Here is a 27,526-nt window from a genome sequence, read left to right on the forward strand (position 1 = left end):
TGTCCGTGTCCCCCATCACGATACATCTAGCATATATCTGTACGTGTCCTATATCTGTACTGTTTTACTTGTTTACCTGTCTACCCATCTGGCTGGTGCAATCACCATGTGGCGCCGCTGAATGGCTGCCTGGGTGCTGCATAGCTCAGTAAATACATGTTCCCCATGTCCATGTTCCCCATCAGGATACATCTAGTATATATATATCAGTACTGTTACTGGCTACCTATCTGGCTGGTGCAATCACCATGTGGCGCCGCTGATTGGCTGCCTGGGTGCTGCATAGCTCAGTAAATATACGTTCCCGTGTCCGTGTCGCTCAATAGAGTACATCTAGTATATATCTGTATGTGTCCTATATCTGTACTGTCTTACCTGTCTACCCTTCTGGCTGGTGCAATCACTATGTGGCGCCGACGAATGGCTGCCTGGGTGCTGTACAGCTCAGTAAATATGTTGTCCATGTCCCTCATTAGAATGCATCTAGTGCATATCTGTATGTGTGATGTATATCTGTACTGCCATTGTTGCCCGTTTTGACAACCCATTGTATTACAGTATGTGCATTATTTTTAATGTCTGTAAAGCGCCTTGAGTCCTGTTGGAGAAAGCGCGCTATATAAATAAAACTTACTTACTTACTTACTTACTATTATTCCTCCATTTGATTTTCTCCTTTCACTTATATACTTAACAAAGTTTTGTTTCCTTTATCTACTGACTGAGCCATTTTCTCCTCAGCTTGTGCCTTGGCACGCCTGATCACTTTCTTAGCCTCTTTGCTTCTGGCAAGATACACTTCTTTGTCGTTATTATTTTGAGTCTGCTTGTATGTCCTAAAGGCCATCTTTTTTGCTTTTACACTAGTTGATACCTCTTTAGTAAACCACAATGGCTTCCTTTTCCTGGTACTTTTCTTAACCCTTTTAATACAAAGGTCTGTTGCCTTTATTATTGCACTTTTAAATTTTTTCCACCTCTCCTGCACTCCTTTCAAGTTCCTCCAATCTGCTAATGAGTCGCTTAAACATCTCCCCATTTTTGCAAAGTCAGCCTTCCTAAAATCCAACACCTTAGTTTTTGTGTGACTGGAGTTGGACCCTGCCTTGATACTAAACCATACTGCTTGATGATCACTGGATCCCAGGTTCTCACCCACATATATGTCTGATATCCTGTCACCATTTGTGAGTATTAAATCTAATATTGAGTCTTTGCGAGTAGGCTCCCTCACCAATTGCTTGAAAAAATGCTCCCTGTAGAGAATTTAGAAATTTGCCACTTGTATATGATCTTGCAAAACTCCTCCCAATTCACATCAGGTAGATTAAAGTCTCCCATGATTATGACTTCTCCTTTTTAGTGACATCAAGCAATAGGCTCCTGTCCAAATCCTGCCCCTGGCCTGGTGGCCTATAGATGACCCCAGTACGAATAATGTCCTTCTCCCCCATTTCTATGGTCACCCAAAGGGCCTCAGTTTTTTCTTCAATGTTTTGTATTAAAGTAGCATTTATGTTTTTCTTTACATACATTGCTACCCCTCCTCCGATTTTTCCCATTCTGTCCTTCCTAAATAAATTGTATCCTGGTATAGCGATGTCCCAGCCATGGTTCTCATTACACCATGTCTCTGTGATAGCCACAATGTCTAGGTCATCCCTTGTCATTATTGCATAAAGTGGCAGATGACGCATAATGATATATGGTGGACTTGCTTTTATCAGAACTCTGCCTTTTTTGTCTCTTTGCCCAGATAAGTTACAGTGGGCAGGATGCATAACGTCAAGTAAAACACGTCAAGTAAAGCACGTGGCAAAAAGGGTTCTAGCAAACTAGGAAAGATCTCTTTGGGTTCCCATCAGTGGGGAAATGAGAAGTCCATAGTCCGTACTGCTGTCTAAAGACGATGTTGCCCACTGCATCCGAGCCCACAATTCATTGCATTACTGCTTCAAAATGCAAAATGGATTAAATGAATAAACATAATGTTAAAGCATAACTACATCCGTATATATATATATATATATATATATATATATATATATATTTATTTATTTATTATATTTATATATTGGATTGTATACCCTTCCAGGTTAATATTTACTGAAGAACATTGGAAATTAAATAGAAGTGCACATAAGTTCAGTAAATATGTCATACCGAGAATTGAAGTTCAATGAGGTTCAACTGTAAAATATACTGATATGCACTCCCCGTTCCTCTGGAAATGAATCACAAATGTTTGTAGCTACGTTTAATGACTTCATGATTTTCTCTTGATCTCCTACAGACTTGTTCAGTTCCAGCGGCTGTGACCTTGGCTGTTACATCCTACTATTATTTTATTGTTGTTTGTTCCAGGAGACGCCGACAAATGAACTGAGTAACCAAAATACACCGGAGAACCCTTCCTTAGAGTCAAGCTTGGATCCTTTCGCATCTTCTGATGGATTCAGTAAGGCAGCTTTTTTATGTCAATTTCTAGTACACTATTAACATCTATAATTTATTAGTAAAGTGTTAACTGTGCATTACAGTACAAATCTACACATTCATTGTCTTGGGGTCTAATTCATGACCTGATAGTTGGGTTGCGAAATTTTGGAGCCCTGCGATCAGGTACTATGTAATCCCGCAAGAGTGAAATCCCGCCCCTTGCAAGCCTGCAAATCGCTTACCATCTAATGATTTTTCCACTGTGTACAGTCTGTGCGTCACCCAGGAATTACTCAGTGGCTGCAATAGACAGAGGTTGTTCAGGTCTGGAGCTGACATCACATGCCTACTCCTGAAACACCTGGACATGCCTACGTTTTCCCTGGAAAACGTCCAGTTACCACCCACAAACACCAGCTTTCTGTCAATCACCTTGCGTACAGTCAGCGATAAAAAAGTTGAAGGCTTTTATCGCAGGATGGCCTTGTGCATGCGTGCTACAGGCCGTACAAATGCTTGGTCTATTGAAAGTTGCCCAACCTGCGAATTTGCAGCTTCGTGATTGCCAGTTTTCAGCACAGCTGACTGATGTCACATGCTGACCGGAGCATGGAGGAGCTCACCGATCACCCTACTCCTGGGTGCATATAAGTGAGGTTTTTTAATCTGTTTTGCTTTTTTACCTTTTTTTTTTTTGCAATGATCACCTGGTAGTCTATTTAGACCATAAAGCTGATTGCAGGGGCCAGCTCCCAGCTCTGCTCTGCCTGTCAGAGAAGAGTAGAAGTAAGGGAACCTGAAGGGAACCCTGCCTATTATCATTCCCAGATAGTGTTGTTATTGCAAGGCTCCCCTGCGATAATGTAAAGACACCTCTTTTTATTTCAGTGAAACAATATGCCTGTTAGACTTTGTTTTAACTTATGCCTGTCAGAGCAGAGTACAAATAAGTGAACCTCAAGGGAACCCTGATTATCTACATTTCCAGATAGTGTTGTTATCGCAAGGCTCCCCTGTGATAATGTAAAGACACCTCTTTTTATTTTAGTGAAACTATATGCCCGTTAGATTTGGTTTTAACTTGGTTTTGCTCTTGTACAGGTGGAAGTTTTGAGTGGGATGATGACTTTCCATTGATGCCCCAGAACTCCTCATTCATTCCTATGGCAGCTGAGGGTGCAGCCCTCAAGTCTCCAATAAGTTCTACCACACCAGCGCCTGCCACTCTTCAAGGGAAACGGGTTGAAGGAAACCTGATGGACTCATTGAGATTCACAAGATTCACAGTTTCCCCTGCTGTGGAGCCACATGCCCCATTGTGCGAGCCTGATGGGGCGACACCTGCTGGTCAGTGAGCACTTGATATTTTATTTATAACTTATTTTGTTGTTGTCAGTAATTATAAGCATGGAACGTTTAGGCGTAAAATAATCAGATTCTATCTATCATTCCCTAGGATGCAATTGAGAAATTATAGACAGAATCTGATTGGTTGCTATGGGCAACATCACTGCTTTCATTTTTTAGAAGCTTTAGTAAATGTACCCCGTAGTATCTGGTAAATTGTATTATTGAGGTTTATGTTTTTCTGTTTTCACAAACAGAGGCTGTCACCTCCCCTCACTGCCCTCAAACTGGCATCAGATTGTCATTCACTACCTGCTTCCTACTGTGCATTGCCGGACCCATTGTGCACGCTCAGAACGAGTCTGGCGCATGTGCAAAGTACTGAACATTGGCAAGTGCATTAGGGCAAGCATCAAACCAGGTTCACACCTGATCGAACAATCCGTTCAATTAATGAATGACTGCACATGAGTGCGGATCATACAAGATCCCTTCCTGAATTTAGCGGACAGGAAGTCGCCATTTGGGGATGGTCTCTGCCTTTTTCTTGGAGTGTCAGGAAAATTTCAGGCATGCCCAGGTTCTTTAAGGGAGGTAGTGTGACGTTAGCACCGGCCTCGGTCAGCCTGTCTCTGTCGCAGAGTTGTGGAAGAGTCAGACTTAATCACATTTACACAGATTGGGTCATTCGATGATGAGTGAATTGCGTTTGGATGTGCAACAGGATTGCGGATTGCGAAATTTTCGGAGTTAACATGTCGATTTACACAGAGTGGTTTTTCTTTCTGTCTGGGTGGTGGCAACCACTTACAGTCATCTGCAATACAGATGAGCGATTAGATCTGAATCAGTCATTAATCTTGAAAAAAGCGAGTGGCCCATGCCATGTCTTGTACCATACGATGTTAATCTGGAAATTTTTCTATGCCCAAGAATATATTAATCCTAAATACTAATCCTAAATACCATCCAGCACTGCTGCTAAACTTGTCCGGCATTACATTTCGCCCCTGGTATCTTGTGTTATGTGACTTATTGAGGCTAAGGGGGTATTCAATCCTAGTCGTAAACTGTCGAGTTGACTTGGTTTCGATTTGCTCGCTTGTCAATTCTTAACTCATCAATCGAGTTTTCTGCCTAATCACAGTTTGAAACTGCCGTAATGCCTCCTGTCGAGTTTGGACCAATGTTGCGGAAAATAGTCATCCCTAACTCGCCTTCCCACCTCGACAGTTTCTATATAAATCCCTGCTCTGTATGGTTTGGTGCCATTATGTCTAACTGCGGAGCTGTAATAGGAACTGTGGGGGGACCAGAACCGGGCCAGGACCAGAACTGGTAACAGTACCGGGACCGGCACCAAAACCAATATCAGAACTGATACCAGAACTGGTACCAGAATTGGCACCAGAACCGGTACCAGAATCTAATTTAGAACCGGTACCAGAACCAGATTCAGAACCAGGACCGGTACCAGAACTGATACCAGAACCGGGACCAGTAGAGGTCTGAAAATACAAATCCATCAAGATTTTGATGTACAAAAACTGATCCTGACGGAAAAAATGTCTAGTTCAAATTGTCGTAATCATGACTAAAAACTGTCTAAACCAAGGGTGGCCAACCCACGGCTCGCGAGCCGCATGTGGCTCTCCTCACTTGCACCCCAGTTTCTATGTTTTTGTGCTTTGTTTCCACGATTAAAGTATGGCTTTTTGGCTGCAATTCTTCCATGAAGTGCACTTCTGGCCAGACTTCTCTGAACAGTAAATGGGTGTACCAGGTTCCCACTGGTTTCTGCCAGTTCTGAGCTAATGGCACTGCTGGACATCTTCCGATTTTGAAAGGAAGAAAGCATGATGTGTCTTTCATCTGATGCACTAAGTTTCCTTGGCCGACCACTCCATCTACAGTACTCTACGCTGACTGTTTCTTTGTGCTTCTTCAAAAATGGTTTGAGCAGCACATCTTAAAACAACAGTCTGCTTTGAAATCTTTGCTTGGGAGAGTCCGTGTGGATGCAGTATAACTACCTTGTGTCATGTTGCTGTGCTCAGTCTTGCCTTGGTGTATGATGTGACATGAAACTCTCTTCCACAACATCACCTTTGTAGCATTTAGCTGTTCCTCACCCAGTTTTAAGCCTCCTGCACAGCTATTTCTTGTTCAGTTGAAAATGATGCTTATTATCACCTCATTGGTTAATTATACACCTGACTATAATCCTACAAAATGCCTGACTTTGTGCAAATGTACCCTAGTAGAACTGATGCTGTATTGAAGGCAAAGGGTGGTCATGCAAAATATTGAGTTGATTTAGATGTCTCTTCTTTTTATTCACTTTGCATTTTGTTTTTTGATTAAAAAAAAAAATTTCCACACAAAATTATGAAATTTTTGTACTTTTACATATTTGGGAAGATGTTTGTTCTGATAGTATTGGGGATGTACATACCAGTGTCATAACAATATCGCCGCAGACCCCGCGGTGTCGGGGAGGTGCTGAGAAACTGTGGGTGCCAAGGGTCTGCGGGGCTATTGTTATGCCATTGCCACCTGCCGGGACCTGCCGCATCTGTGGCCTGGACCTGCAGATTTACTTGTCTGCAGTCCCGGCTCTCCTCCTGGCTCCTGCTGCTAATGAAAACTGACCGTCACAAAATGGCTCCCCCCATACAGCAGACAGTTTTTAAGGATGCTAAAGGAGGTGGCGGCCTCCTCTAGCATCCTTAAAAACGGTGTGCTATTAGGGGCAGCCATTTTGTGAGGGTCAATTTTCATTAGCGGGAGTTCGAGGAGAGCCAGGACCGCAGACAAGACTGGCGGCAGATGCGGCATGTGGAGGGCTAAGGCAGGGTTGGGGTGGTTAACTATACTTGGGAAAGCAGGTTAATTTTACTTGGGGGGGGGGGCGCTGCCAACATTTTTGGCATGGGGGGGGGATTAAGACGTTATGCCACTGGTACATATCCTTATTGTAATGGCCAAACCGACACATTGCTGATCACAACACGCCTTCTACTCATAATAGGCAAGGCATAATATTTTCAGCCACAGTCCCATGTGGCTCCCAATCTAGAGCACTTCAGTTATTTATTTATTTACTGTGCACATTCGGGGGTTTATTTACTAAAATGGGAGTTCTACTGAAGATGGGATGTTGCTATGGGCAACCAATCTAATTCTACTTATTATCTTCTACTGGTGCTAAATAAATAAGTAGTCAATTCTGTTGCCCATAGCAACATCTCATCTTCAATAGAACTCCCATCTTAGGTGATAAACCCCCAGATTTCAAATGCTTCCAACTCTAAGATAGACTTTGTGCCCTTTTTTTCACCCACTTGGCCCCCTTTTTGTTCTTTTTATCATTATGGTTGCTTAGTAACATAAAATATGATGCTATTATCTTTTGCAACAGGCGCTATTGAAAACTGAAGAGGTTTACCTCGCCACTGAAGAGATGCAGCGGTGACGTGGAACTCAATGAAGCCACACAATACTTTTCGATTTACCCTAAGTTCGCTGCTCTGCTTGTCCAACTTTATGCTACAGTACAGATATTATGTTCTTTAAAAAGCAGATTTGTTTTGGGTCACCGAGACTCAGGCCTACAACAGCACCATAGCCTGTGTCACCACTGAAACTGTAACTAGTCCTACAGTCTTTATAACTAAGCCAACACCGGAACTTTTCATCAGATATTTTGGATAATCAGCCCTTAACTTGTTCATAATACAAAACTATTTCTTCATATTGAAAAAACAACAAATGTGCCAAACTGACTGACTCCATTTTATTTGATGTCCAGTCCCAGCAAATGGTCTTACACTAGTGTCTTGTGTGCCCAGGTAAATCGGACTGCAGTGTTTACAGGCTCAGTTGTCTGAAAAATATATAACGTCTATTTTAGGTTTATTTTTATTGATTTTTTTAATCTTTTTTTTTTTTAATTATTAAACCTTGTTCTCTAAAAATAATCAGTGCCACAAGATGAAACAAGTTTCATAATGGAAAGGCCATGGGTAGTACACAGCTAAGACGGCATTGTTGTCCCAATGAGGTACTGGCCATAATGACACTGCCCATTTGCTTATTCTATTACAGGTCAAACCCCTTCACGGTGCTCATGAGTTCATTTTCCTTTGTCCTCATACAATATGTCGTTATGTATATCTGTAGTTCAACTACAGTAGTTCCGCCATGCCAAGGTGCTCTTCTTAGGGGTGCTGAGGCTATAAATACAGTAACAAATGGGAAAAGAAACCGTAAACATGTTTTGATATCTGCCTTATTCTCATAGGTCCAAGAAAAATCCCAGCCCATACCAATACATCCCATTGGACCACTCAGTTAATGCTGTAGGGTTAATGTGATATATTTATGATCAAACTACAGCTCTTTTTTTAACTGAAGCATACCTTGAAATCTGCCTTTTGCTTAGAAAGTGGGTAATTTAGATATTTGCCACCAGCTTGGGGTCAGGCTGAGAAACATGTGATAGAAATATTCCATAGGTGTTTTTTCTGGAGAACTTTAACGACTGACAGCACTGGTGAATGACGCATTTTCGGAGAACAGATGCAGTGGGGGAAGAGTTTTTCTAAACTGTATATGCGGAAGATGTATTTATAGACACTTTTTTATAGTCTAGGTGAGACGAAAAGACATGGAAATAACTAATTTACAGTCTGCACAGAGCTTATAACATCTACCCTTTGATATACTTCCAACTGTGAACATATGAACTATATGTGTATTATTTCATATGGCTAATTAAGCAACGAGGAAGGGATTAGTCCGAAATTATGACATATCAATTTATATGAATATTACCTTTTGAGATGGAGTTTTACATTTAGACACTTTGGTGGATATATTTGAAAATAAGTGCAAAGGTAAACCAATCAGATGTTGACTTTCATTTTCAAATTTGTGGTAACAGTCAGTTGAAAACTCTTTGGTTGTTATGAGCCACACCCCCTTTTTTCCTCAGATGTTCAAAGTTTTTAATTTTGTTTTTCTGCCGCATAAATGCAGAAAGTAAACCTGCTGCTGCTGATAACCTGGTTTACTCCTAGTGCCAAATTCACCAAATTCCCTTATTGGTTAAAGCAATGACATAAGTGAGTTTTGTCCTCAATTATATAGAACTATTATAAATAGGAATGGTACAGTGAACTTACTCTCAGCAATTGATTTTTTTAAATTTTCTTTGTTTTTTTTTTTGTTTGTTTTTTTACGCTACTGCTAGCAAGACTATACCCACTAAATGAATAGAATGATTGCAATTCTACTTTTACTGTGAAACGATTTGTACTTCAAATACCAATGGGTGTAGCATGGCGCTGAATCCGAGAAATGACTATGTACTAATAGATTGCGGCAATAGGATCACTGATTACAGTGGTTAGTGAGGATTCTTCTTATCAACATAATGCAAGCTTATGTGATCTAACTACAAAAAGACATTAATTGCAGACACGCTGTGGATCAAGTGTTGAAAAAAAGCCTCAAGTTTACATATACCATGTGACTCGCGCTGGCGAATGGATAGTGACAATTTTTTCCCTCATGAAAGCGGCAAATTCACTATTAATGAGACACGTGGAACACTCTTGCTACATTTTGGGGAGATTCACCGGTGTTGGGATATTTTGTAATTTCACTCCCTATACGCTGGATTTTACTCTTTGAAGGATGCAAAGTGACATTACTGGGATTTTGGCTTCTTATAAAATTGACGCTGAATGCTCTTCTCCATTTCTCATAACTTGCCAGCCAGCGCCAAAGTTGTCCGGGTCCTGTGTGTGGCCTAGCAAATTCCCAGCATTTCCTCATCTTGACTACCACAAAACTTCTGAGGCTTTTAAAAAATGCTTCACCGGAATCCAGGCTTCATGAATGTGTGTTTGTTTGTCAGTCTTAATTTTTTTTCATGAACATCCATGTTTGTTTTTTTAATAAATAACTGTGAGCGCAAGAAAGGTAATTGTTGTTCAGCCGTAAGTTTCCGCTCCTCATTAAAGAAGCAGTACTAGAGCGAGCATAATAATATGCCCTTTAAAGAATAAAAACAACATCAAACTATTCATTTCTTCAGATGTAGACCTTGAATTCCATTAATTTTGAAGTATATTATGCAGAGTGTAAAAAGAATCACTTGCCTATGAACTAGCTGTGTAGTAGATTGGAACTTGTTATGTCTCTGTTCAGGAGCTAAAAATACTTCTTTAATGAGCTAGGTCATAACAGTTTTTAGTATCCCCATCTGACATGGAGCATAATTAAATACATTTTTGCAGAGGGAGAAAACCATGCTGCACTGCAGGTGGGGCAGAAGTAACATGTGCAGAGAAAGTTAGATTTGGGTGAGGTGTGTTCAAAATGACATCTAAATTGCAGTGTAAGAAAAAAGCCGACAGTATTTACCCCGCACAGAAAAAAAAATAACTCCCACCAAATCTAACTCTCTCTGCACATGTTACATCTGCCCCACCTGCACTGCAGCATGGTTTTATCCATCTGCAAAAATTGAAGCCCCGTCACTATGAAGGTCGATATACGTAAGGTTGACAGGGCTTAGGTCGACGCATGGAATAGGTTGACATGGGTAAGGTCGACGGGGTCGGAATGTCAACACAAGCATTAGGTCGAGAATGGGAATGTTGACAGTCAAAAAGTTTTGACATGAGTTTTTCACATCTTTTTGTCAATATCGACGTAAATCGACACGCACTCCGTATCAGTGTACTGCGCCCCCCTCATGGCTCGCTGCACTTGCAATGTTTTAGGCATGGTGCCTGGCTATGCTTGGCACACTGTTCTATTCTCCCATGGTAGGTTATGACATATCGCCTGTCAGCACAAGTCGGCTCAAACAAATGGGAAAAACCCATGTCGACCTTTTGACTCTCAACCTTCGCATTGCCGACATAATGCTTGTGTCGACTTTCCGACCTTTACTGCCATTAAGTATTATTTTCCAAAATACAAACATACTGTACTTGCATAATCCAGTGACTCCTGACACAGTTTAGTACTGATAAATAACACCTTAAACTGCCCAAACCACACCCAATTTAGGACAGAAAACACCCGATTTAGATGCCGGAATTCAGACATATCCCATGAAAATCTAAACGTCTGGTATGGGTTTGCTCAGGTATGTTCAAGTTAGACTAAATAAATAGCATAGTTAAACAGTGCCTAAGATACCCAAGTTTGATAAGTGTTCAAAGGGGCGTGGCTTTTTGGGATGGGGGCATGGTCCTGCCGATAGAAATAACTAAGCATCCCAACCCCTGTTTCTGTCACTCAGGGGGTATGGGAGATGGGGGCTGCCCCTTGACACTCTTGTCACATACTTTTTATATATGCAGTTCTGGCAGTGCATTACTAGCCACATATAAGCAATTTAGCCTCCATGCACTTTCTATAATTTATCATGAATGTTTTTGGATGATAAATTGATACATGTCATATTTGCCCATTGACAATAATTTATTGGGAAAGGTTTAAAATATTTGTCACTGAATATATGTTCCTGGAAGTGTTGCTATGTTTCATGTTTGGACAACAGTGTAATTCCTTTACTCTGTGTATACGATACAATGCTACCTGCCATCTTTTTCTGATTTTGGGGGTTTAGTAATGGTTAAAAACAAGCATTGAAATGCCAAAATAAAAGATTATAAGCATCAGCACAGTTCAAATAAGGGAGAAACACCAACTGCCAAGGAGTTAGTTTGGAATGACAGTTGGTTCAGCTCTCCTGTTTTAAACTGCGTGCAGCCACACCTCTGGGCGCCACTGCTTAAAACTATGTACAGTAACATATAACAATGAACTAAGGCCTATCACCAATAGTATCATTCTTGCATGCCCTTAAGTGGCCATCAGCAAATGGGGCTGAAGAATAATTAATGTCAATTACAGCGAGTGTAAATATTTTGACTTGTACTAATGCAACTGAAGGTCTTTAATTTGTTTCAAGCACATATTTACCACATACATATAATACAAGTTAAACCTGATCATATGTAAATTGAGGTAGTGAAAACCACTTGTGAACTGGGGGTAAATAGACCCAGTCAGTAAAAAAAAAAAAAACGTATAAATCGTGTATTTTGTCAGTTAGTAGCTATTGATTAATTATCCTACCGAGGGTAAGGAACACACTAAAATCAAATGCATTACTGACTTAAAAGCACTATAATTTATTGTAAATTGTAATATCCTCAGGAGTGATATATACCATAACTGAACAGTACAAGTTCCTCTTTCTGCTACATGTTGGTTTTTAGACTTTTAAGTACCGGCTTTAGATATTCAGTGATATGATTGAAACACAACGCCGTAAGTGTACAGTCTTTGGGCTAGATGCACTAAGCTTCAATAGTGATAAATTGGAGAGTGATAAACAGCCAGCCAATCAGCTCCTACCTGCTATGTCACAGACTGTGTTTGAAAAATATCAGGCAGGAGCTGATTGGCTGTTTACCAATCTTCATTTTAACACTTTTGAAGCTTGGTGCATCTGGCCCTCTGTATATATACTTTCTACAATATAATAACTGTTTAATAACCCGATTCAGTTACTTTAAAAAATAAAAGACATGGACAAAAATCTAGTACTGCTTCTTTAAAATATAGTGATAAAAGTCAAACTGCTTTGTTACTGAGTTAAAAATGTACAAGGTTATTACCTGAAAATGTTGATAAAATGAAAATAGATCTTTACTAATTTTGGAGAAATGCATTAAGCTCATCCGCTCAGGTGAAACGCGTGAAGCTGCAGTGCATGTTACTACAAACAAGAAACGCACTTTAGGATATTGTTTCTTGCATTAAAGAAGCTAAAACTGAAATGTTTTACGCTTGATGCCTTTCTTGTTTCTTATACAGTACGTTTATGTATAACTATATACTTCCAAACATTTACAATTGTAAAATCTGAACAGAATTATGGCATGTTCTGGCCCACCCTGATCTGACAGTATCACATCCGATTTGGTGACGTCAAACCCCTTTTGACTGCTGGAAATTTGGATTTTTGTTAAGTATGTAAAATATATCTAAGATCATTTGAGAAAACTACTGCACAAGATGAATGAGCTGTTACCTATAGCAACACTAAGTTATATTGAAAAAAAATGACAGTATTGTTCTAATTTTTCTTGTGTACTAATTTTCCTAAGTATCCCTTACTGCGTCTATGTACTGTATTAGTTACTTGTTGTCCTATTAAATATTATAGGTTGAGGACAAATCACCTTTTATTCATGAAATGCAGGGCTATTTTTCAGCAGGCTCCAGCAGGAACTGAGGCCCTTATTCTAGTTCACTCTTTCTGACAAAATATTTCTTAGATGGACAAAACCATGTGCACTGCAGGTGAGGCAGGTGTTACTTGTGCAGAGATAATTAGATTTGGTGGGGTTTTACACCTGCCTCACCTGCAGTGCACATGGTTTTGTCCATATAAGAAATATTTTGTCAGAAAGAGTGAACTAGAATAAGGGCCTCAGTTCCTGCTGGAGCCTGCTGAAAAATAGCACTGATGCAATGTGAATCTAAGGTGACTTGTGGCAGATTTACTGTACCATCTTCAATGAAGGTATATTATAACCGATCTATGGTAAAATGTGATGGGCGGAGACTTCACTATTCACCAATCAAATCTATTTTTATGGATATTGCATTATGAAGGTTTCCCATGTATAATAGTATGATTTTAACAGATGCTAAAGAAACAGAATGACTTTTTTCACTGTTACTTTCTCAATGAACGATGATGCAATCCTGTACGGAGGCCATAAGATCTTGGACAGGAGAGTTCTTGGAAATAAAGAATTACTGCTCCTTCCATTATGTATAAAATGGGTTGAAAAGAGTATAAATATATATATGTAAGAAACCATAAAGACTGCAGTATTATCTCTCAGAAACTCACATTATTTTTACATGGTTAAAATGTGATGTATTTTGACAATTTTTGTCTGTAAATAGATACATTTGCTGTTCTTAAGTGCAAATTTAAAACAAACTTTTTCATTTAAAATGGTGTTTGTTCGCCAAAATAATGTTTGCCAAAAAGGAGAAAAATAACATTAAAATAAGATCTTATACTGATTCACTGTTGGGTTATCTCTGCAAATTTATTGTTCTTTATTGTAAACTCCGGTACAGAGGCTGATCTACCATTGGTGTAGTGCAGAAGGGCCCCTGAGGACTAATGGGCCCTATTGCTGCCCCTGTCACCCTCTTCCTTTCATCCAGTTTTTCCCTGTCACGCTCTGCCTCCCCCTGTCACCCACTGCTGTGTTGCATATTGTGAATTTGGGTTGGGGTAGAGGAGGGGGGCCCAAATGATATTTTTGCACCTGGGCTTATACCCACAAGTTCTGCCACTGCTCCGGTAATAATGTGATATACATTTCTACTAATCTACCTGTCTATAAGTAGCTGTGGGACCTCTCTCAGGTAAGACAACACTGCTACTGGTAGGAGGGGTCATAATTCAGGCCAGCTCTCAGTAATTGCTACTCAGTAAAGGTGCTTTTTGGTTAATCCGTCAGAAGAAAACATCCTGGAGGCGTTTTCAAGCAATATGTGAAACCATATGGCCACCTGACTCAGGGGGATATACAATTAGCCGTGGGTACCAGTAGAATGTGGAGAAAGGCTATTCAATTCAATTGCCAAGGTCATGATTCCAGTGCTGGGGCCCCCTGATTGTGCATACACTGCAGAATCAATCGTTTTTCCCAGCATGCAACGTGATTTTGTAGTTTTTTTACGCAAACTTTACCTCATAGCTCCATGAGCTGCAAAGTTTACTCTGACTGTGGGGACTCACATGTGTATTACCCGCTGAATACCTCTGGCTTGATAATTAGTTGCTGGGTAAATCCGGGAGTTAAGGTCCTGCTCAGGTCCGAAATTGCACCCCCAGCCGATGGTGTAGGTATACACATGTGCGAATATTCTTCTGTACAAACCCCAGGAGCAAATGTCTTTGGCGAGATTCACACTCTCCAGGGTGTTCGACCAATGGTGGGCGAGAATGGCGCGGGCAGGGGACAACATAGCGTGTTATGGGTGTGCACACCAAAATGGTGGGCGCGCCCAATGCTGAGCATACCCCTGCAAACGCAGGCGTCCCCATGCATCCTCTGGGTGGGCAGCTGATGTCACATGATGTCAGCACCCGTTCCCAATTTGGGCATCTGAAAAGTAAATATAGACCTTTCAGAGCGAAGGCTGGAGAAATCATTCGAAGGTGAGCGACCAGCTAATGATTTCTTCCCCGTGCGTCCGCATGCGAGCGATATGTAATGTGCACATCCCCTCTCATGTTAGTGTAGGTGTTCACAGGGGATGGGGGTGTTCGGCAGAGCTTCCCAACAAGCAGGTAAACGCTGCTCCGCCAGGGGCTCAATCACGCCCCAAATATCCTCCATAGCAGCTGACCTGAATATATATATATATATCGTGGTGGTAGGGCGGCACTCCGGCGACTTACCAAAATAAAGGAGACAGACGCCTGCTTACATCAACGTTTTGAGAGTTTTTAATCTCTTCATCAGGATATAGACAGCAGTTCCTCCTATGCAGGAAAGAAGGTAGCACTCCACTGACTTTTCAGGTGCAAAAAAAGTGCAGTTTAATCAACGTTTCAAAGCCTGGACGGCTTTTTCATCAGGATATATATATATATTACCCACATTTATCATTAACTTACCTAGGATGGGATGTATCAAGCCATTGAGAAATCAAATTGTCATTTCATAGACTATTGCTCGATAACAGTTAGAAGCTGATTGGCTGGTCTCTTGAAGGCTTGATAACACAGACAGAAACAGTATAACAGAAATAAGGAGACAGATACGGGTGTATCCTAATGGAGGAAGCACTGTAACTATTAGCAAAGCAAACACTGAGGCCCAGATGTACTATGCTTTGAAAAATGATAAAATTGAGAGTTTTACTCTCTTCCTACTGTTATTTTTCAAGCAAATCCTGCAACATGGCAGTTAGGAGCTAATTGGCTGGTACTTTTTCTCTCTCCACTTTACCACTTCTCCCGGCTTAGATCTTGTCCTAAATTATATACAAAGAAAACAATGCAATAAATAAGACTGGGAAGGGGGTGACATTAAAAAACAATATTTCTTAGAAATTCTCTATTGAATAAAAAACACAGGGGAGTGCTACCTACCAACTACTTAAGCCTGGGGTTCTCAAACTTTTTAAAATCATGGCACTCTAGAGCAGTGTTTTTTAACCTAGGTCCTTAAGTACCCCCCAACAGTTCACGATTTCTAGGTCACCCAGCAGGTGCACAGGTGCGCTCATTACTCACTAACACATTTAAAAAGATCCACAGGTGGAACTAATTATTTCACTTGTGATTCTGCCTGGACACATGGAAAACATGCACTGTTGGGGGTACCTGAGGACCGAGGTTGATAACCACTGCTCTAGAGTATCAGATTATTTTTTTGCAGCACCCCTAGGCCAAAAAGTTTTGTCACTGAGAATTTTAGATTTTTTTTTAATTAAATGAGTCGTGCTTGCAAAAAAACCCCAATGTGTTTGTTTAGTGTGCGTGCAGTGCCAGTCCACTCCCCTTTTGCTGCGTTTGCGAGCGAATGCATTTGCATGCACTATAGGTGTGACTACGCCGGGTGCATGAGTATGTGTTATTCTCGCAAGGCTGCATTCGAATGTGCGTGCTTGTCAATCTGAATAAGGGCCATAGTCCTCTTCAAATTTTCAGATGAGCAATAAATTCTGAATTAGGCCCCATGCTAAGGAATGTGCAAAACACTCAGCAATATGCTGCGATTGACAAAATAGTACCCCCATGCAAATCCAAGACATTTTGAAAATAAGACCAGGGGGTACAATTTCTAAAGCCACTGGTGTATTATAAGGGGTGAAGTGTGAAGTTCACATGGGCCACCGGGGTCCAACGGGCCCATACTGCACATCCTGCACCCATTTTTTCCCGAATCAGCAGCAGCGCTGCAGAAATCACCAGGAACATGGCATGCCCGCCATTTTCCCAGCCTCTTGCGTATGTTCCGTAAGAACTCGCTGGGAAAAATGGCTGTCACACCATTTTCCTGAAAGACCCGTGCATGCCCAGTAGACTCTGGGATAGCACTATGGTTACCTATTGACCTTAGTGTTCAGAGTCTACAGTGCTGCTATTTAGAGAAGAGGCAGCCTAGTCGGAGCGTGCACATGGGCCTCCTCCTTTTTGGAAGTGCCCCTGAATAAAGCCAATGTTTCTTGGCAGGGTTAAACTCTCTCTTGTTTTCCGTAGCATAATCCATGTCGCCAGTGTTCTGCTATCTTGTCTCATGATCATCCATATGTAGGGTACAGGGTCACTGAGTACTGGATCAACGCCTATTATTCACCACTGCACCCTTGCCCCTATTATTTGTCCTACCCAGTCTGTTGTGTGATAGTATCATGCTATTATCTGTTATGTACTCTGGTACTGGACATTTTGATGTTCCTTATAAAAAAAAGTTAATGACAATATTTTGCTGCTATAACAATAAGTGGAAACTTTTTGTTACTTTTGGTTATTGTTTTCTTCTGGTTCCATCAACTTCCTGACTGAAGTGGGCAGCTCGGAGGTTTGATGACAGGATTGTTCATAGAGGGCCAGATTCTCTAAGCTTCAAAAGTGATAAAATGGAGAGTGATGAACAGCCAGCCAATCAGCTCCTGCCTGATATTTTTCAAACACAGCCTGTGACGTGGCAAGTAGGAGTCTGATTGGCTGGCTGTTTATCACTCTCCATTTTATCACTTTTGAAGCTTAGAGAATCTGGCCCAAAGTCATCTTAGCCCTGCCCCCTGCTCTAAAACAACAATAACGTTATTTATATAGTGCTCTTTCTCCAATAGGACTCAAGGTGCGTAACAAGTAACAGACTCTATAAATCATGGTTTTCAACAGCATGGGGCGGGCTCACAATGACATTTAGCCCAGCCCCCACTTTAGAATGCAGTGAATTTAGGCTTTAAACAGTGGATGTGGGCAAAGCCATCCTAACATAGAGGCGTACTGGGCAGCTGCCCAGGGGCCCTTGATTCTAGGAGCCTTTGAGCAGAGGCATTTGCTCCAGGTCAGTACCTCCCGTGCTTATCGGGAGGCGGGTAGAGGATGCTGTCCGACTTCTCTGATTGGGAAATAACACAGGTGCATTATCTGCCTGCCTCTCAGTCTGAACTAGACAGTGAATGACTGCCAGAATGATGATTGGCGGATGTCTAGAGCGCAGGTTCTCAAAGTCGGTCCTCAGGACCCCACACAGTGCATGTTTTCCAGGTCTCCTCACAGAATCACAAGTGAAATAATTAGCTCCACCTGTGGATCTTTTAAAATGTGTCAGTCAGTAATGAGTGCACCTACCGAGTGACCTAGAAAATGTGAACTGTTTGAGGGCCCCGAGGACCGAGTTTGAGCAGGGGGAAAGCCGCTCAGTGCATTCATCGATGTCCATACAGGCTGGGCCAGTGTGTATAGACCTTAATGGAGGGGGCTTAAATAAAGTTGTCAAATATGTATTACAGCAATGGTCTTCTTAAAACCGAAGATGTTTATTTATCCCAACTTTTGTTAATCTTCTTTGAGGTACATTTTGGCTGTAAACAAAGGATTTGCTCATTTATATAAATAATAGAATGCTTCATATTTCTGGTTTCATAAGTTAATGCTATTTTTTTGCAGAATTTATAAACTACATTCCTTTATAAAAAGACGATTGCTGTAATTTATTTACAATAGATGATTCCAGTCCTTCTCAAACTAATCTCAATGGTCATTGTGTATGAGCATACTAAAGAAGGGGACGCAGATAATGGAGTTGGCCTATTGCTCATTACATAACTACAATGAACTTAGAATGTCTAGAAACTGTTCAGCAACACAGATGGAAATAATAAAAAACTATTATATTCAGTTATATACTGTAACAATGATTTTCAGAAGAGATATATCCACTTTTAGAGCTGCAATGAAACATTCATCCGCTGTTTCGCAGGTGGCAACTGTGAAAAAAGTGTTCTATGAATATAAATACGAGCTGGTTAATTATATCCATGGAAGCTGGTTACAAATAGAAGCACCTGGATGACTCAGGAAAACCAAAGCGAATTAAAGTCAAGTTGTGTTGTGCAGTTATTATTTTTTTTTTCATTTCTCATATCATTGTAAATAGCACATTGCGGCCGGGTCGATAATTCTATCTGATTTCTGCAGCCGCTCTATACAGTACTGTAGTTAGATATATCGGCGTTTCCGACGGAGAACAATATACTGTAATGCATATCACTGGAGTGATTCTGGTTGACCCACTAAGCCATGAGATTTGCAGCTTTGTGGGTCCTCGAAGCGCCGTCTGGCGCCCGCAGGAACGCCCGCCCCCCTCGCATGCAGATTTCCCTGCACGCATGCGAATGGATGTTTATCATAAACATCCATTTGCAGCTTGCATGCGAGGCCGAAATGATTCGATGGTCGCCGTCCATTGAATGATTTCTACAGAGCTTGCAAATCTAAGACAACTCTCTGGTGTCTTAGATCTGTAGGTCCCCGTACGGTAAATGGGAGGGCAGCTGACATACGCTGATGTTAGCTGCCCACCTCCCACACCTGTGACATCGGCAAAATAACATGGGAAAACCCAGTGTTTTTATGGAAATGCCCATAAACGCTGGGTGTTCCCATGGGCATGACCACGGTCTGCCGCCCCCGACCCCCCACCCGCACTGATTTGTATGAGCGTCCGGCAAATAATCAATCCGCCGTGGCCTCTGGCATAATGCGGCTGCACATGTGCATGTTTGTGCACATGTGCAGTTGCAAAACATACCTTCCCAATGTGCGAACGCGCAGGGGGGAGTACACCAGAATCAGGGCCAATGACCTATATTGTCACCTACTCCCTGCTCCGTACATGCAGTCACTAAAGATATTATCAGCTTAAACTGCATGTACAGGCAACAGGGAAATGATATGCAGGGGCATGGATCATTACAAAAATACAGTATACACACTGACCGATGTTTGTGATGTATCGTTAATGTTATCGGTATATATCCCAGTGTGTACCCAGATTTATTATTGCCAAAATAGAAGTGAAAAGATTTTTATTTTAGTTTCCTAAAAAATGTTTTTAAAAACATTTGTACGTAAATGTTTCAGTACATAATAGCTCATTATCTAGTGCAAGCCAAAGTGCTACTTAACGCCAGCGGCGGCTGCAGCTCCGACCATGTAGTGCAGGGGGGATTGCTAAGTACTTATATTTTCACCTGCTGACACATGAGTTTCTGAACATCTCACGGTCTAGTCGCAGCATAAGATATATTTGTGTGTATTTCATGTGTGATGTGTTTATACAACATAAATGCAAGACACCTCAAGATATATCATTGAAATATAAGAATATTCTGAAATATGAAATAATCCGTTACCCAAAATTCTTCTGGTCCCGAGCATTTTAGATAAAGGATACACAACCTGTATAAGGTAAACTTAAAGACTCCTTTTGCTTGACATAAGCGACCTAATAACCTATGGGCCCGCATATTTGGCCGAACATGTGCTAAGAACCTCAATAAAGCCCTTTTTAGACCTGCCACCAGTGTGACCCCTATTTACACTAAGCAGCAAATTACCGGGTTAAAAATGTCAACCAGGTAATTCGCTGAATGACACAGGTATTTCTTCAGTGTAAAAGGGTCTATCCAGGTTGCAAATCCCAGGTCGCCGACCCTGGTAAAAAGCAAGGTCGGCGACCCGGGATTTAAGACCCGGGTTGTCCCTGTTACACTAAACAAATTACCAGGTAGAACGGCTTCACCGGGTAATTTGAAGTTTGGTGTAAAAGGGGTATTTCAGTACATTCATGTTAGTTGTAAAATGTATCAAAATGATTTAGATTACCAATATTCTCATACCCCATTCACATTGCATAAAATTACCAGGTTCATGCCAGTTCGACCTGGTTATTGGTGCGATGTGAAAGTGGTTACCGGTTACAGCTAACCGGTAGCAACACGGTAACACGAACTGGGTAAAAGAAGGGTTCTTACCGGTTCATTGCCGCGTCGCTGTGCAGTGTGAACCGGTTAAACGGGACAAGAGACCCATTTCCTGTTCAAACTATGGAGGAGGCAGCGCTTGAAGCAGCGCCCCCACGTGACATCAGCGAACCAGCAATATTGCCAGTACGCTTATGCAATCTGAACATTCTGCACATGCAGGGTTGCACCGGGACTGAACAGTTTCAAAGTCTGGTGCAACCCTGCATTTGCAGTCTGAAAGCGGTATTAGTGCTTCGATTGCACCCTCATTTTCTGTTTCCTGCATTTTAACCGAACAACTGAGGAAAATCTTTTTTTCGTTTAAAGTCTTTAAAGATGTGATACGTTTTATTTGTCACCAAAGAACACTGACGCTGACTTAAAAACATAAACGGTACACAATACAATATAATGGATTAAATCAAGTTCTATTTTCTCAGTTAGTGACCGATTTCCACAACATAGTACAATGTATGTTACAATGTTATAAAAAGTTGGCAGGCACTATAGAATTTAATTGTTGGCGTTTTAACACTTCACCTAAAATATACACATTGTTACAAGGAACAAAATCAACGTAGTGTGACCACTGAGTTCATAATATTTATACATGTTCCAACTGACCATTGTCTTCATGAGTAACTGTATTCTGCTGGCCAAAATGTATATAGATTTTTATTGAGACAGTACTACATAAAGCATGAAGCACTTTGCATGAAGAAACATTCTTTATGGGACAGCTATGCATTAGAGAAAATACAGTACAATGGCTATAAACATTCATGTTAGTTAACAGAAATATACCTCAGTCTACTAGCTTGGTAGTATTACTTGTTCAAGACATACTGTAATTGTAAATGGTCCTTATTTTCTCTCATACAGACTTTAAATTCTATACATTTTCTAGTAAAGACAGTACAGATACATTTTAAGGGTCCCGAAATATCAAAGAATGAGAGGGCTTCAAAAAATGTTCAGTATACTGTAGTCCAGTGGTTCCCAAACTTTTTGAATCACGGCACCCTAAAGTATCAGAATATTTTTCACGGCACCCCTAGGCCAAAAGTTGGTTACTAATTTCAGGAAAATTATTAAATTAGTTGTGATTTAAATGTTTTCTTTAGGTCCACTTACAGTATGTGGTGAGAAACATGATTGACTTCTGTTTACCTACATATTCTTAATTGGAAGCCACAAGCACTGATTTTGCCTATTTCATTGGTCATAAATAACTTGAATTGGTTCTGGACCACCAACCTGAGGCACCCCTGCAAGTGCTCCAAGGCACCCCAGGGAGCCTATGCACACAGTTTGGGAACCACTGCTGTGCAAAAACTCCAATCTTTATTATATAAATGAATTTACAGGAATAAGGGCTCACAACTAAAGGTGCCCATACACTGCTGCGATGTCTCGCAGCAGTGTACGGGCACCCGATACCCTGCGAGCCGCCAGGGACCTTCCCGGGGTGGCAAGGGCGCATGCGATCCGTCACAATTTGTTTTGATGGATCGCATGCGTCCCTGCTCCCCGCCCATCTTGCCACCATGAGGGAGGTCCAAAGTCATTGGTCGGACAACCAGCAGGTCCGACCACCCGACGCAGGTCCGATGCACACGGGACCACGCATCGGACCCGACGGCATGTTTTGGTTGCAATCGGCCGGAGTCGGACCAAATCGGCTCAGTGTATGGGGGCATTAAGGCTCCTTAATTAGGATACCAAGGACCAAATGCAATAGGGTGTGAGAATCAGAAAGTGAGAGATTTTGGGAGAGTTTTCCCATTTAATTAAAGCGGCAATCATTTACAGTGAAAAACCAGGTTGATTTTGCCATGTATAGGATTGCCTCTTTAAAAAAAATTAAAATAAATGGGAACATTCTCCCCAAATCTCTCATTTTCTGATTCACGCATCCTATGACATTTGGCCCCAAATGTGGATCCAAATAAATCAAACAGATTAAAAAAAAAATAATAATAATGATGAATTATGCTGAATCTGAATGTTCATGAACCCTATTCCTTTTACATCAGGTCCAGTCAGCTAAACCTAAATCATGTATAGCTGGCCTGGACAATCATTTCCGTATCCCAATACCAACTAGACAAAACATAATGGACACACTTTACCAAATGTTGGTCTGGGTCAATTGTTGCCCATTCCATTGCTTTCCAGCTGTTGTAGAACTACAAGTACCAGCATACCCTTCTAGAATCTGCAGTTCTCCACCAGGAGGAAAGCCCACCTCTAGTCTGTGTATTTTATCAATACCAGTCATCCAATATACATATTGCATTGCTTTCTCTTATCAAGGACATTATCGCACCGTCCCTTCACATAGAGAATGCATGTACACATTCTGATTACCATCTTATGCACACTTGCCATATGCCTTCAATAATCATTACAATGTATCCAACGTCAAAACGTAATGGACAGTCCAGCGCATGATATCACAATTATGCAAAGTCAGCATCAAGCAACTCTCTGGATAATATTTTGAGGTCTGAGTATTTCATTCAATTTAAATATAATTATATTATATTATAATTATATGGATATTAACTTTTAAACGAAAAGAACCTGGGTCAAAATGTAACAGCCTGCAAGTTCCAGACAGCTGCATGGTTTCAGTGATTTGCCCAGTAGATGTAAAGCAGTAGCCAACTCCAGTCCTCGAGAGCTACCAACAGTTTACGTTTTCCAGGTCTCCTCACAGATTCACAAGTGAAGTAATTAGCTCCACCTGTGGATCATTTATAATGTGTCAGTCAGTAATGAATACACCTGTGCCCCAGCCAGGTGATCTAGAAAACTTGAACTGTTGGTAGTTCTCAAGGACTGGAGTTGGCTACCACTGATGTAAAGCATAGGCATTTAAAAATGGTTTTGATGTTTCAAATTTGGTGGCTTTTGGTGGTGCATTTTCCGACCTCCATGCGTTGCAAGCAGAAATAAGTACTAAGTTAATGTGCGTGACAGCGGAATCTGTTTCGGTGGATACTGTACATCAGGGGTGGCCAAACCTGTCCTCAAGATCTACCAATGGTGCATGTTTTCCAGGCAACCTGTGGATCTATAGTAGGAATGAATGCAGCAGGTTTTAAAATGTGACAGTTAGTAATGACTACAGCTGTGCACCAGCTAGGTGACCTGATAAACGTGGACCGTTGGTAGATATCGAGGACCGGTTTGGCCACCCCTGCTGTACATAATTGAACCTACCGGGACGGACATGTTTAGATCGACAATATCATGGTCGACCACTAGCGGTCAACTGTGTCCAGCTAGAGGATTAATCTTGGTAGACGGCATCTAGACAGACACTGATGCCAGATTGACGCAAGTGAAGGATTGACTGGAATGTGGTCGACAGTACCAAAGTCAAAACAAGTTTTTCGTAATTTTATTTTTTTTGGTGCCACTTGGTTCCAAGTCTACTAGCCAAGTGGACATAGAGTTAGATTATAATAGTGTGTGGAGCGTGACGATTATAATAGTATGCCAAGCCTCCTTCTGCCCAATAATACAAATGGGCAGAAGGGGGGGGGGCAACACGAAAAACCCGTCAACCTTGCTACTGTCAATCACGATCCCGTTGATCCTTCCCTTGCGTCGATCTAGTGTCACTGTCTATCTAGACACGGTCGGCCAAGTTTAGGCATCTAGCTAGGCGTCGTAGATTATTAGTAGTCAACCATGGTATTGTCCACCTAAACATTGTCTATCCTCTATCCCGGAACTGTGTAGATCCACAGCAGCAGCAAATTGCTTATCGGCTTTAACCCTACGTCGATAGAACCAGACCTAAACAATAGGACAATTATAGTGGGGTAGCTGCCCATCAGCACCTTCTGCCGGGAGTGCCCAACTATAACCCAGACTCATTAACCAATTGTTGCAGTCGTATATCTTTGCTATTGCTTCCAAAACACTTTTTTGGGGGAAATTTACTAAGATGTGTCTTCTACTTCACATGTGATGTTGCTAAGGGCAACCAATCAGAAGCTACTTCTTATTTATTTAGCACCCTCTAGAAGATAGTAGACAGGATCTGATTGGCTGCCCATAGCAACATCACATGAGAAGTAGAATACACATCTTAGTAAATTTCCCCCTTTGTTTTCAGTACTTTCCTAACACTTCTTCCCGCAATCTCTACAACTTCCCTTTCCATCCCCTGCTTATAAAGAACACCTCCTTCATTAATATATTGTCACCAGCTGCATCGCTGCAGAATGCTAAAAAAAAACAATATTATATACAAAATGTAGCAAATACACAGCCCTGTTTACTTCAGAGAAATATTATTATGCTAAAACACATATATCAAGCTAGATAGAAATTTTTATATGTCTAGCAAATTATTATGTACTTAGGGTGCAGATGTCATTAGTAATATTTGTTCTTCCACAAATAAATATGTGACCATGAAGTCCCTACAGGATATGGTCACTAGGTCTAAAAGCATTGGGTCGACATGCAGGAAGGTCAACATGGGTTATTTTGTTGACACAAGCATTCGGTCGACATGGGAAAGGTCGACAGTCAAAAGGTCGACATGGGGTTTTTCACTTTTTTTTTCTTGAGCCGACATGTGCCGACAGGTGGTAATTCATGCCCTACCATCCACTAGGGCGTGGTGGGAGAATAAAATAGTGCGCCGAGCGTAGTGAGGTACCGTGCTACGTTTCAGTGTCCATGTCGACTGTGTCGAAATTAAAAAAAAAACAAAAAACATGTGGAGCATTGGACTGGCGACATTGCACATGTCGACTTAATGCTTGTGTCGACGTAATAACCCAGTGGACCCAACCCATGTCGACATAGTCATGTCGACCTTTCTGCATGTCGACCTAATGTGTCGACCTAATGCTTGTCGACCAACATGCTGTCTACCCAACGATCCATACCAGTCCCTACAGTACTGGAAACACAATAAAAGGGAGAACAATAACAATGTAACGTTGCATTCTTCTGTTTTGTTTGTAGTTCTGTTGTTTGTGTCTTGTTTTATTTCTGCATTGTTTTCATCCGTAATGTGATTGGCATTTTCAAAGTTATTCTTTATAGGGAGATTACAGTACACAACTATCCTTACTATCTGTGTGTTCACATTACTGCTCAGTTCACGTCACATTTCTAGGCAATGTTACTTCTATCCTAAAAGTCATCTTAAGAATTTGCTCTCTGTCACTTTACATGTGACTGGAGAAAGTCACCTTTCGTATAATACTGTTGAGGTCATTTCTTGAATACTTTAATAATAAAAGTGCATCAGGAGACTACAGCTGACTGCGTGTAGGTGCTACCATGAATCTGACAGGTCAGCATATACACACACAGAAGGTCCTCGTGACTGTAAACAGAATACATCCAGGTTAATGAATTAAAGTTGCTGCTTTACAAAGAGACCAGTTTAATGTGTTAGTTCTTTTGATTCCAAAAAGAAAAATGTGACATCATAAGGACAGTTGTTTCCTGTGTAGTCTGTTCTTGAAGCAGCTTCTTCTGGAAGGACCTCACAAGGTCACTGAATGACAGGAGCTGAACGATCATTAGTAACGGTCCGCTTCAGCTTAACGTGGGCAAAAGGGTTGTTTCTTGGAATAAATAAAAATAGAGGTGCAAAATGAAAGCATTATAATGGAATTTAATAAATAACAGTATATATATATATATATATATATATATATATATATATATATATATATACATATATATATATATATATATACATATATATATATATATATATATACATACATATATACATATATACATATATATATATATATACATACATACATACACATGGCTATTTTTCTGCAGGCTCCAGCAGGAACTGAGGCCCTTATTCTAGTTCACTCTTTCTGACAAAATAGTTCTTAGATGGACAAAACCATGTGCACTGCAGGTGAGGCAGGTGTTACTTGTGCAGAGATAATTAGATTTGGGTGGGGTTTTACACCTGCCTCACCTGCAGTGCACATGGTTTTGCCCATCTAAGAAATATTTTGTCAGAAAGAGTGAACTAGAATAAGGGCCTCAGTTCCTGCTGGAGCCTGCAGAAAAATAGCCTTGTATATATATGTATATATTATATGCAAGTGCTTCACGCGGCATTTTTATACATTATGAAAGGTAATGCACTATAATTAGGAATCCCATTTAGTTTAAACCATAGGCAGAATGAAAAGATGTATTCTATTCATTAAGGCCACCCTCTGCTCTATTGCCGGTTCCAAATACATTGAGACTATTAGAGAAATGGTGTGTAATCTACAGCAGGTGCGTACGGAGTCTGAGCTACGGCATAATTACAGTTTCAAATGAAAGATTTCAAGTGGAACAAATGGAACCGAAAAGCTTTAACACATAGGAGTCAAATGATTCATTAAAAACATTGTAGCTTGACCAACAGTAGTGAAGCTAGGGACAGAGGACCTTATTCTGGTCCTCACGCTCCCCTGCGTGTTTGGGCAAGGGGAGCGACTGCGCATGCGCATATACATTTAAGCGCATGTGCAGCCACTTGGTGCGAGCGGGCACGGCAAGCTGCTTGTTCACCATCCCGTTTGCACCTAGCAGTGCGGAGGGGGGAGCCATGGGAATGGCC

General features: G+C 41.1%; 2 protein-coding genes across 5 annotated transcripts in view; one reads left to right on the top strand and one right to left on the bottom strand.

Annotated features, from left to right (window-relative positions):
- The window catches only part of LMTK3 (lemur tyrosine kinase 3), an 83,744-nt gene extending 70,595 nt beyond the window's left edge, over positions 1–13,149 (top strand). For 2 of the 3 annotated variants that reach the window (XM_083162621.1, XM_083162622.1), the window contains exons 14-16: positions 2,365–2,458; positions 3,541–3,786; positions 7,208–13,149. In XM_083162621.1, coding sequence (XP_083018747.1) covers positions 2,365–2,458; positions 3,541–3,786; positions 7,208–7,224 — 357 coding nt within the window. In that variant the 3' untranslated portion in view covers positions 7,225–13,149. The remainder of the gene's footprint in view (positions 1–2,364; positions 2,459–3,540; positions 3,787–7,207) is intronic. The other variant, XM_083162623.1, reaches the window with a different exon arrangement.
- An 8,087-nt stretch (positions 13,150–21,236) lies between these two features.
- The window catches only part of LOC146042570 (BAR/IMD domain-containing adapter protein 2-like), a 168,756-nt gene continuing 162,466 nt past the window's right edge, over positions 21,237–27,526 (bottom strand). For both annotated transcript variants that reach the window (XM_083162625.1, XM_083162624.1), the window contains exon 15: positions 21,237–26,510. In XM_083162625.1, the coding sequence (XP_083018751.1) occupies positions 26,438–26,510 (73 nt within the window). In that variant the 3' untranslated portion in view covers positions 21,237–26,437. The remainder of the gene's footprint in view (positions 26,511–27,526) is intronic.

Source organism: Crinia signifera, chromosome 19 (assembly GCF_055691185.1).
Source record: "Crinia signifera chromosome 19, ASM5569118v1, whole genome shotgun sequence".
NCBI lineage: Eukaryota > Metazoa > Chordata > Amphibia > Anura > Myobatrachidae > Crinia > Crinia signifera.